At 43.7% G+C, this 13,086-nt stretch overlaps 1 protein-coding gene across 5 annotated transcripts in view; it reads right to left on the bottom strand.

Moving 5' to 3' along the window:
* lrp8 (low density lipoprotein receptor-related protein 8, apolipoprotein e receptor) overlaps positions 1–13,086 on the bottom strand; it is a 153,389-nt gene that overhangs the window by 36,210 nt on the left and 104,093 nt on the right. For all 5 annotated transcript variants that reach the window (XM_084011034.1, XM_084011031.1, XM_084011030.1 and 2 more), the window contains exon 5: positions 2,726–3,100. In XM_084011034.1, the coding sequence (XP_083867160.1) occupies positions 2,726–3,100 (375 nt within the window). The remainder of the gene's footprint in view (positions 1–2,725; positions 3,101–13,086) is intronic.

The raw sequence follows: 13,086 nt of genomic DNA, 5'->3' as shown, positions 1-13,086 counted from the left end.
GAAAATGAAAACTGATTTCATAGAGAGGAGGGAAGGGGTGTGTGAAAACCACTGCTCTTCCTCAACTGTGAAAATGTGCACAGTATCTGCTATACTTCTTTAATCAGGCCAACTCGGGGTGCATTCCGATCCAACAGTAATCCGTCACACACAACTGTTACCTGCACGAGAAAAAGCCCCAATGGGAATGAAAACCAGGCAGGTATTCATTCACAGTCTGAGGGAAACCCACATCCAGTGACCTACTGAGCATGTGCGTGTACGCGGGCATTTGTTTGTGCTCGCTCTCACGTTGAAGGCAGGTTTATTTAACTCATTCGTCTTTTTAACTGGCTGTTTAATTATTCATGTGCTGTGGTTTGGACTGGCTCTGCCGAGGGAACGGAGGCAGACATGATCGATGGCCGTGGAGGCCGACGCCTAGCACGCCATCGCTTTATCGGAAAATCTGGAATAAAACACAGCCACACACGCCGTTTCACACCCAGTACATGTGCACTGTGGCTGAGCAGAGCCATGCAGTCGCATCAAATGGCAAAAACTAAAATGCACGTATGCAGCAAGACTTCACTTGAACACACGGATCAGCTGACTCAGACGTCTTAAAAATAAACACATATTAATGCTAATATCAGCAAAGTGTGGAAGACGTAATCAAGTGCCATCACAAAAAGTGCTGATTCTTTCAGCAAAAAAAATGATTGGGACCTGAGCTCAGCTATCTGTGATAAATCCCCAGGAATGGTAATAATAATGGATTGTCATCTGCAGGTATCTGGGAAAGGAGGGATCCGACCAGAGATATGATTTGACCATTTCTCATTTGCATTAACCTCCTGTCACCTTCCTCACATTCACTTGTCTCAGCATGTCTCTGAAATAACACGAGATCATTGAGACAGATGTTTCAAATGAGATGGGAGCGAATAACGAGGGGGGTCGAGGTCTGGGGGAATACGCAACGCTTGACGGGAATAGAGGAGGAGGAGAGAACAAAATGGAAATATGCAATGATTCTCAAATTTCTAATTTACATTGAAATGTTGCACATCCCCGAGCTGAGCTCAGCGGCTCTCATTTACATCACACAGACATCCAAGACCATTATATCTTGTTTGACACAAACTTCTGAACACCCTCTTTTTTTCTTTTACAATGTGATGAACACGCACACAGATCCAATCTAATTCATATAGTAGCAGCTCCTGTCTCATATATGGGATGTAGTGCACATGGCTTATTGAGACAGATGAGCACATGTTGACAAGACAAGACCACTTTTCTCCCTGTCACTCAGTCAGAGGTCACTAATATTCAGTTTGTGTGTAGACCTACTGTCTATATTATATTCATGTCATTATTCCTGAGAATCACAAACCTCAAGGACAGAAATCAACATCTTACTAGGAGGGCCAATTATTTCGGGAAGCTACTTAAAGGTGAGGTTGATTTAATGACCAGAAAGGTCATCAAATATTAAATACATTTTGCTACGTCTCATTTGCATATAATTTTTAACCTTGTTATCGCAGGATAATGATATCCAAATCTATCCCACCATGCACGCCTACACAGTTATTTGGAATTTAGAGTTGTGTCTGGAGAGATGGGAGGGTTTTGCAGTGCAACGGTCTATAAACTTGTCACAGCTGCTTGTTTATGGTAACTCACTTTAGACTGGAGTGCCGTTAAGTAGCAGCCCTCCATGACTGCATGGTTATTTCATCATTTGCAATTCTATGTGCATTAAAATCTGCATCTATGTGACTGTTTGTCGAAGCGCAGGTATGATCGCCATGTATACATGGGACTGTTGCTTGTGTGTGTGTGTGTGTGTGTGTGTTTGTGTGTGACTATGTGAGTGTGACAGTGCAGTGTGCTGGTATCATGTCGTATGTGTGATGCTGTTGTCATCTCCCTGAGTGGTGTGTGGGAGTGTGATGAGGAGACCAGATGGGGGTCTCACAAGATGAAGGACCTTCACATCACACACACACAACACACACACACACACACACACACACACACACACACACACACATACACACACGCACACACAAATTGCATACGGTCAAACACGCTCAGAAGTTCTCCGTCTACTTCCACAGATCACATGGATACGTGGGCAACAACAGAGTCAGCATGGATCGTCCTTCAATCAGTTGGGCGGCCCAGTGAGATTTGTCTCGTAGTTCATAATACGTGGCTGATTCCTTCAGCCAAGAGTCACACATGAAGAACACTTCCACAACACATGGTGCCTTACTGCTGGTATGCATGGCTCGCCTTCATTAAAGCCTACAGCTGGTATTAACTGTTTAAATGAATCATGAAATGAAGAAAAACGATGAACACGCAGCGTATTCCTTCATTGCAATAAACACCGTGGGTGTAAATTACTGGCGAAGCTGTAATTTGTGTGCAGAGACTTCAGGGCAACAGAGACTGTTTGGGCTCAACCTAAAGTACAGTCATGGAGTTGGAACAGAACAAACCACACTTGTTATGTTGGTTTTAAAAAGGGGATGTGTTTTTTAACATCAACATTGGAGTTCTATGGCATCATGGGATCATCACTGCTGATTGGACACATTTGGTCTAATCAGGGTTTGTTAATAATAACAGCAGCAATAGCCTTTCAATATCCATCAGTTCCACTCTAATTTACAAACGTATTTATCCACCCACATCCCCCAAAAACACAACACATCTACAGGCCACTTACGGCAGTTCGCTTCGTCCGATTTGTCCTTACAGTCGGCGTCTCCGTCACACTTCCAGTTCATGTGGACGCATTCCCCGCTCCCACACTGGAACTCGCCGACCGGGCAGCGAGGTTTCTGGGGCTCCGTCCTCCGGCTGCAGCGCTCCATGGACTCGTCCGACTTGTCCTTGCAATCCGGGTCGCCGTCGCAACTCCAGAGGGCGGGGATGCACTCCGAGTCGTTGCAGCGGAACTCGTGCTGGCCGCAGGTGGGAGCCGAGCACTTCTCCTCGTCGCTGGCGTCCCCGCAGTCGTCGTCTCCGTCGCACACGAAGATCGGCGCCACGCACTTCCCGTTGCGGCACTGGAAATCTTTGGAGGGACAGGCCTTGGCATCTAAAAAGGGAGAGGTGGATGAAAAATAGAGGTCATCGTTTTGAGAGACGGCGCTTCGTTCATTTTGTTATCATTAAATCGATTATGTGATCGACTATACATCTCATTACAGAAGAGCTTTTTGAAAGTGGAGTGAATTTAAGAAAGTTCACTGAGCCGTCTCGTAGACATTCATTTGAACTCATTTTGGAAGCAGACATTGGTGCACGTGGGAGTTGGTGAGAGAAAATGTGAGCTAGAGGACAGATGTCGTTAACTTATCGCTGCAGATATTCAAACTCCTCGGAGGAGTGGGAATATATGCAGCGATATGTCTCTCCCTCCTTCTCTGGAGATGGAATGAAATGTTGTTAGAATTTAGAGTTAATGAGCAGAGGGCAATTCCAGATGTTCCTCGTTTGCTCCGGGGCTTTGGCTGTCTAGTAGGAGTGAAAGGAAGGAGTTTGATCCAAAGTCAAACTGGTGACTGTGCCTGGTGCACGGGAGACTTTCTTCTGAAAAACACATCCCTTGGAAGTCTGACGGAGACAAAGTGTAGCAGGTGGAGGAGGAAAGACGCAGTAACTGTTGAAAGGTAAAGTAAAAATGGATACAGAGACAACAAACGGGTCAACTTGCCCCGTGGGGAAAAAACATTATTAAATATAAATAAACATGGTCTCAACTGCAACCACAGCATCTCAACCCTTTAAACACTCATTTTTACACTGAAACACAAGACAAATGTGACAAAGGTCGAGAGCATCCGTGCAGCAGAGGTACAGTACGTGGAAGCGGGTGTATAATAATGAGCAGAGTGGGGACACAGCTGCAGGTGCCTGCCGCAGTGCAGAACCCCCCTCCATCACTGTGTGTGTGTGTGTGTGTGAATATTTGTACAGAAATACCTGTGGACACCTTGTATATTTATGCGTATGCTCGTCTCTGCACTGTGTTTATCTCTTCTATGACAGGATCTAAAGACTTCTGGGAAACGATGAAACTATTATGATGAAACTTTTAATGCATCTGTGAGGCAAACTGCATGTTTCCTCTTTGCCATATCTCAGCAGTGACGGAATCTAAATCTAGCCAGGTTGGACAAATCTATTTGAATCATGTATTGTGCTAAAAAAAGAAGAAGTAAGAAACACTTGTCCTTTGATGTAACTCTCTTCTCTGGGCGACGGTCGTAACTGCTTCTCTCTCTCTCTCTCTCTCTCTCTCTCTCTCTCTCTCTCTCTCACTCTCTCTCTCTCTCTCTCTCACCCACAGCGCACCAGAGGGACTGATTACGATAATAGCCTATTGGATTCCCTGCTAGCTATTACTGCTAGCATGCTAATCATCTTCACTCAGATCGAAGTAATTAAATTAACATGAAAGCATAAACAACATCAGCGGGATCGCAGCAGAAGCTCAGATGGTTTGGGGGTCACGCAGGGTGTTTCTGCAAAACACACCAAGCAAAGTTACAAAATGATTCTTTTTTTTCAAAAAAACTTCCAGATAAACAGCAAGAGGCATTTTGTCTATTGAAATGATAGAGATATTTTGCTTCATCCCAGAGGGTGTTGATAGTCAGTCGGTTGCTAGTCAGACTAAACACCTTTGCTGTTAATGGTTAAAGTGCTTTTCACTGAAGCAGAACGTTTGGTCAGCCAGGTGTGTTGGCTATAAACAGGGAAAACGCTTGTTAGGAGGGCTCCCACTGGGATATTGAGCTACAAAAAGATAGTTTGCTCTCGATAATGTTATTTCCACCACAGGAACAGGCAGGTGGCTCGCAGTTTATTGAATTCATGCCTCATGGATAAAAACAACTTTAGCTCGAGTTTGAAATTCACAGCAACACAGGCTGCACTAAACCTGCTCTTCCACAACTTCTGGAAAGAGTTATAAGAGTTATATTAATATATATATAAAGCTTAGATCCCTGATCCTACACACTGTAGCCTTGTCAACATGAAGTAACAAAACAATATACTCTATAAACATACAGAAGGTCAACAAAAGTCATTTTGGGATAAGAAACTATTTTTTTCTGCAATGGCACTTTGAATTCATGGTACTTTCATGTTTTTGGCATTATTTTTATAATAATCAAACAAGGTTCAGGTGTCTTTTTTTCTCTTTTACAGAGTCAATATTAAAAAAAAAAAAAAAGAGCATTAGTTTTTTCAGTGTACTGCATCTGTATCTTATTATCACTGAAATGACGTGATCGTATAAACCCTGCAGAATGCCTCCTGCCCATGGCCTGCAGTTCTACACTCTGAGCAAGATCTCTTTTTTACATATTTAAGATTATTCATTAATTATACTTGTTTGTGCTGGAAGAAAAGTTGAGTCGCGGTGCTCAGAGGAGCACACGGGCTGGTGGATCCGTTGATGGATTTGAGAGTAGAAATGTCTTTTCCTGCCATAAGGGACCCATACTGAGGGAAGAAGGCGGGCGGATTTAATAGCAGTTAGGATAGATGGTCGGATGTGACACATTTGTAATCCATATAATGGATTTCAAAATAAACAATTAGTGACACTTGTTCAAGTTACTTATAAGGGGATGTCTCAGAAAGCCTATCAAATGATAAATCCAACCAAAACAAACAGTGAGAGTTGACGGGACTCAGTGTTGCGGAGCCGGACTCTTCACTGTTAATTAAACACATCCATCCAATGGATTATTCTACCAATTACACTTTTAAATAGGTAATCAGTAATCTGTTACCAAGTACATCTTGACAGTAACCTTCCCCACCTGCAGGTGATTGTGTTTAACTCGGGGTCAAAGCTTTGTACCCATCCATCCCCCAGACCCGACGCTTGACAGCTAATAGATGGAGCGCAGAGATAGGGCACACAGCTCATTGACCTTGATCTGAAGGACAAAGTGAACTCTCTTCCAGCATGGAGTAGTCTAAAGAAAGCAGACACACACACACACACACACACACACACACACACACACACACACACACACACACACACACACACGCACTGGAAAAGATATGTAATCTCTCCTGAACACACTTTGAAGAGGCACACACATGCAGGTAGACATTAAAACCTAATCTATGTGCGCTTAGATATGCAATCGAACAAGTGGACACACTACTACTACTACTACTACTACAACACACACACACACACACACACACACACACACACACACACACACACACACACACACACACACACACACACACGTCAGCCTCTGTGTGACTCACTGGGTTTAATGTTTCTGGAGCGTGGAATCCAATCACACTCTGGTCTAACATGTCAGCCACTAAGCCGCCGTGTGGGAGCACGGACAGGAGCCCACAAGAATACACACACTTTCCCCCACGTACACACGCTCGCCACGGACCTCGGTTCACCAGGTGTGCCAGCGGGAAAGCAAGGTGAAGATCACAGATTCGCGATAACAACCAGAAATGGGAATAAAACATTTGCTCGACGGCTGTAAACTGAAAAGGGGGGGGGGGGGGTAAACACGTCCGCTCTACAGTCAGCCGAAAAGCAGACGGCAACAGCTGTAGGCGTTTTTTTAAGCAGAGAGTAGGCTTAATGGGCTGTGTAGTAGACAAGAGACATGTTCATCTACTCCGTGAAATATCAATATGTATGCCCTGTCTTTCGCACGAGAGCATCAATAAAAAACAAATCCGTGTTGAGTCAAGCATGCCTTGTACTGTCAGACACACAAGGGTAATTGCAGACAAATCACCATCTATATTCATGAGGAATGATGGGAGAGGAAAGCAACAAAAAAAGCAAAAATCCAAAAACTTTTCCCTCCACTTTTTGGAACTATTCACCGCTTATAAAAATACAATACACTGCATCCGACACTTCAGTGCGTGTTTTCATCAGGGCCGTGCAGGATGGGAACCCAGTGCCTCAAAACATTATATTCACATGCGGAGCTGGGCAGGGCACCAGACCGTGGAGCTTTCTCATAGTTCTGCTGGTTTGAGCGCGGTGTGGTTGCATGACCTGTCACATTGCACACACCATTCTCCAGTGAAACCCCAAACTGATAAAGCAGGATCCCCCTCACAGAAACAAAGATAAAATGTCATCCACTCTAGGGGGAAACACACACACACACACACACACACACACACACACACATGAAAGCTGAGGATTTAAAACTAATGGTGCCATGCGGCATTGCTTCCTAAATAGCGAGCAAGATCTGTCAAGATCTCAGTAATGATAGCTGACCCACTCCGCCACCCCCCCACAAACTGGAGATCCACAGGAAGTCCATTTATAAAAGGTCAAATCTGTGTGCATTTACTTGATAACAGCTTTTTAGGGTTAACCAACGATTGAAATGACATGGTGCCAATTTTAAACTGCGGCTCCACGGGCACTCAGACACATCTCCGTGTATCGAGGCAGGATTTTTGGGCACACTGAGTTAATGTAGCATTTGCTATGTATGAGGCACCATTACCCCTTGATATTATTAAAACAGCAAAACGGCCAGAGGGAGACCGGCGCCTGAGGCGTCGGCATCCCCGCGTACGTAACAAAGATGGTTGTGTGTTGCACACGTCTATGTCAGCTCGCCACTTAGATGGGGACTGGAGGCAGTTTTAGATCATAGGTTTGACGCAACACGTTCTGCAGGAGGACCAGAGAGGCCTGTGTGTGTGTGTGTGTGTGTGTGTGTGTGTGTGTGTGTGTGTGTGTGTGTGTGTGTGTGTGTGAAGACAGACATAGACAACCTGACATGCGGTCTCTCTCCAGTGCTCCCACAACGTGTTTATCAGGACTTTGCCTACATTAGACCTTTGAAGCAAGAACTCAGACACACACACTCATATGGGGGGAGGGGGGGCTCAGTTCCTTGACTTGCTATAACATAAAAGTGATCTTCTATTCCTAATGGAAGAGCTAGAAAGACAGTGAGGGGAGATGACATTCGGGAATAGATTCATCACTGACTGACAAACAGAAGGCGGCTTAAGAAGAAATACGCTTCCCAAAAGCCCAGCCAAGTGGGGTTTACCAGGCACAGAGCCGACACTACATGTTCAGAGCATTGGTGGGAAATGTGTCATCTAAAATGTCATCTCTTTGGGTTAAAAATATATTTATATTTTGCACTTAATTACACACTGCAGATGGAATCGAATATTCTCCGGCTTACTGTGACATGCTGCAGTATTTTCCTCAGTGGAATCTGCTAACTTATTGTAATGAAACAAAGCCAAGTCCTCGAGGATTCAAACCGGTGCACGCTGATGCCCGCGAGCAACCGAGCCGCAACATAACTTGTTTTTCAATCATTTTTTTCACCTAACGCCGGAAAATGCTGTGAGAAAAATGAAGAAAGGTGATGCAGAAGTAAATATATCTGCAGAGATGAAGGGTGAGCTATAATGTGGTTTTGGATTTGCAATAAACTGAAGCTCCCGTCAGATTTGTGAGTGCGCATATTTTAAATACAAAAAAATTGTTTAGAGACAAAATCCAGCTGAAAAAAACACTGTTTCATTTTCTGGGTTTAGGGCTTCTCAGCAAGCTGTGGTCTAGCTTTGGACATAGGGATTTTAATACGTAAAAGATGTTGGGATTTTAGAATAAATGTCTTTATTAGCATACTGGTCAAACCCTGGTCCTTCAGGCTTAATCTGGTCTAGATTCTGTGCTTTCTGACCCTGCCATGTTAATGTATCACCATAAATAATAAACGGATGAAACTAAAGTACGAGCGCAGCATTTCAACTTCGTCTCCCAAATCGAGACTTTCTATTCACCTACGTTCGTTAGGTTGTCTTTGCTCGGGGTAAAAACGCATCAAGCCGAGTCTGAAAATACGACCTCAATGCAGTGTGACAGCGGAGCCGAGGGAATCCGAGTGGAATGGCAGCTTAGATGAGGAGGAAAATGCCACAAAATTCACTGAGAGACTGAGCTCTCTTTGTAACTTGATTGGTGTACACCAGGGAGAGGCTTTCTCTTAACCACCTTCATTATTAGTGGGGGACTATGGGGATTACACACACACACACACACACACACACACACACACACACACACACACACACACACACACACACACACACACGGGCACAGCATACTGAATTGAACAGGATATTTCAATAGCTCAATCACGAAGCCATCTGACAGTGGCTCAGACTTCATTATTAAGCATCTCACCAGCAATCACAGATTGAATGTACTGTATTGTGTGTGTGCAGGTGGTGTGTGACGAATGGCCGTGTGTGTCTCGATATACACGTACGCGTGGACTGACATAACGTGCGTGGCGGATGCCATTGGTCAAAACACATGTCATATTTCATGGCATTTTCCAGCCATTAAACGTAGAATGTGACCGGACCATCACTCCATGCTTGTGGCTCCACCGTCGTAAATCCTACCGGTAGCCCCGCCCGCTCCCATGCAACACACAAACACATGGGCGCACACACACACACACACACACACTGCATGCCTGCCTGGAAACTAATTGCATTCACCCCAATGATTGTGAGGTAGTAAATCCATGAATACATTAGAAATAGGGTCATTGTGATTTAGTGTGATGATTACATCGCCACAATAAACATGCAATCCTGCGTTTTACCATGCATGATAATGACATAATCACCACGTCAGATGGCACGGTTGTTTATTATGTTCACTCTCGGCGGCCAAAGCCATGCTTTCTTCCTCCATATTACGATGGGTTGTAACTTGTAATAACAGCCATCACTTCCCGGAAGACACATATTTCCACCCTCCTGCCAGGCTGTCCCATATTTTAGATTATGTCTGTCATCTTTTTAAAAACACCACACAGAGTTTTCTGAGTATATTTTTCGTTGTTAAGATTTGACAAAGTGATCATTGCAGACATACAGTATTATATAAAAACAGTCAGTTACTGCATAACTCAAATAAAAAACGGCACAAGTAGACGCGGAACAACTTGAGAATGTGGATGAATCGTGCTTTATGAGTTTCATCTGTTAAAATGATGATGTGTTCACAGTTCAGTAGCACTGCAGTACATAATCTTTTAATAGTAGGTTCGTTTTAACTAGTTTACTATTTGCAGCTGTAACAAGCAGCTCATAGCTAATAAGAAAGGTCAGAATGACAGTATGTGCTTCTCGTCTTTTCAAAAGAGGCTGTATAAAATAAACCCTGTGGGAGAAGAGTGTATGTGTGCAGGGGAAGGGGACCGGGTTGCAGGGTGAAAGAGGAGTGAGTAATGTTCTTAAAGCTATCTGCCGGAGTACGACGCGAGTACAAACGCCTCTGGGTGCGCGGCGAGCCTGCATGTGTGGTGGCGCTCCATTACATTACACCTACGCACACAGCCAGAGCAGTCAGAGGATTATAAATGAAGGAGAACGTAATGGGGGGAAACTCGGAGACAAGAGGCGACCGCTCTCTGTCTATGTATGGAGGCTCCACTTCCAGCGGAAATGTGAGAGAAGCAAGATAAAAGAGGGGAATCCACATACACAAATGTTCACACGCATGCACTCACATACCACACTGTGGGTTTTGTTTTTAAGTGAGTGGAATCTACTTTATCCTTTTGGATCTGTTATCAAAAAGAGGAATAGGAGCTACATTTACTGTTTTCCACGGCGAGCTGGATATGTGTGTAGATGAGGAGGGGATATGCAGGTTTAAATGTGCGTGTGCAAGTTCATGTGTTGTACCGTATGTTCCTCGTGTAGAAGACACATAAAACACTCAACGTGTCACTTTATTTACTGCCCTCCTGCTACTTCCTACAGGAATAACACACATGCAGCATTCACACACTGTCTCCCCGTAAAACACCAACTAACACATCCCTGGTGGGCATCGATCCAGTGGCCCCTTGCTGTTGCTGATGTGAAAAGTGCAACAGGTCTCCAGGGCCCCCAGGAGCCTCTCCGACTACTGTCCGCCCGTCTCTCTGTTTCCGTTTCCCCCTTTCTGTCCGCGGTAACATGCCACTGAAGGTGGAGAAAATTACTCTTTGCCATTGCAGTGGACATAGAGAGAGAACATCCTTGACTTGTTGTCTTTAAATGGCTATAAAGACATCACATTCATAACTACAGCAACTTCAAAGCCTCCGTCCAGAAAGGACACAGGCCAAGGTTCACTTTGAATGTATAAGTGTCTGTTGAAAGTGTTAGACTACAAAACATGTTGCATCCTACATCAAGTTGAGCGAATCAAAGAACAGCAACAACGAAATGTATATTTTGTTAAAAATGTGTGAAAACATTCAGACCCTAAAGGAAGGGGGCTGATTCCACATCTGGAGGCTTAAATCCAGGTGTGATTAGAGTTTTGTTTTTGAGGTAAGACCGAAACATTATGAATCTGCATACGTCTGTCAAAGAAACATTAAATGACATGTAGATGTTGGTCTGTGGAGGATTTGGAGCTGAAGCTGCAAATTGGAATAACACACAGTAAGACTGTCCTTTGGCCTAAATCTGTCCGTCCAGAGTCCAACGTGGGACAGATGTTCAGCATGTCCATCATGTATATACAGTGAGTGGCACGGGGGGAAATGACCTCATCCGAGTATGCGTTCTCATTTAAGTGTTGGTCATCTTATGGTAAACTTCATCAAGTTGAGGTGCTTGCTGACTCAGCACCTCAACAGACTCTCTCTCACACACACACACACACACACACACACACACACACACACACACACACACACACACACACACACACACACACACACACACACACACACACACACACACACTTACACACTTATATGGTGTATTAATATAAACAGTCCAAGCTGTTGAAATGAGAAGTTGATTGTTGAGCAGGTAAAGAGGACTTTTCCATTAAGTTTTGCTTTAATAAAAGTCACGTCAAAAAAAAAATTCTAAATTGATATTGAGCAAACATAAGGGAGACCATCAGTCATGTCAGTGCCACCTTACGCAAACATTTAAAATTGAGTTTTACCTACGCACACACACACACACATCCTGAAGCATGCAAACACAGCATCTGTGCGCCTACACAAACATGATTTCACATTAACATAAATGAAAGGCTTGTAAACTTTCTTCAGAGGCCTCCTCTAAATGAAATAAAGGGCCTCTCTTCCTGGATGCATGTTTTATTCAACATTGGGATATGCTCAATTAGCAGCCCTAATTAACACTTGCTTTACTCCAATCGGAGCTTCCGCGGGAGGGAGGGATGGAGGGAGGGAGGGAGACAGCAGAGGAGCTCAGAGGAAGAGGGTGATGGAGGAATTATAAGGGGGCGGAGCAGCAGATATCACTAAGGTATTTTAGGGGTTAAATTATTACCAGGAAGCCTGTCGGGCTGAATTATTCATACAGTATTCTTCTCCCAACCGCTTTGTCCCGTAGCTGTGCTTTGTTATCTCTAAATACAATACTCTTTTCGTTTCTTTGTTGGGTCTGTAACATCAAGGATAAATCAATTTCCCCAAGAATAATACACAGAATGATGATGATGTGTGCTACCCAAACCTCCTTCTGTTTTAATAAATACAAAGAGTGACGGAGGTAGATTGATAAAGCCGATATATTATCTTTTTTATTACATGCTGTTTGTTTTTCATTTACAAAGCTTGGTGTTTTTCTTCATCTTCGTCTGAGCTTCACTGTTGTGTGTTGTGCTTCATCACTATTACTCTTCTCAGACTGTAATATTAATGACAAACTAATAAACTAAAACACATAAAGTGAGAAAATGAAATGCAAATAATTTAATAAACTTAGATAAGACATGGAATAATATATTGCATGAGCATGTTTGTGGTGTTTATATATATTCTGATGCAGTTACTATTCTGTCCGTTCAATATTGTGAAGACTTTGTCTGATGTCTGATAAGCTCGAGGGCATCCAGTCAGTCAGCCTCTTTATTAATCAACCAGTCAATTTACTTATTATTTATTCACATGTATACAAAATATCATTTGCTGTACGTGGACTCGTGCTGCGCTGACCTTTGTTGGGGTCAACCGATCG

This window comes from Eutrigla gurnardus, assembly GCF_963514095.1.
Source record: "Eutrigla gurnardus genome assembly, chromosome: 6".
NCBI lineage: Eukaryota > Metazoa > Chordata > Actinopteri > Perciformes > Triglidae > Eutrigla > Eutrigla gurnardus.
Note: the sequence above shows the minus strand (reverse complement) of the source record. Positions and strands in the feature narration are given on the sequence as shown.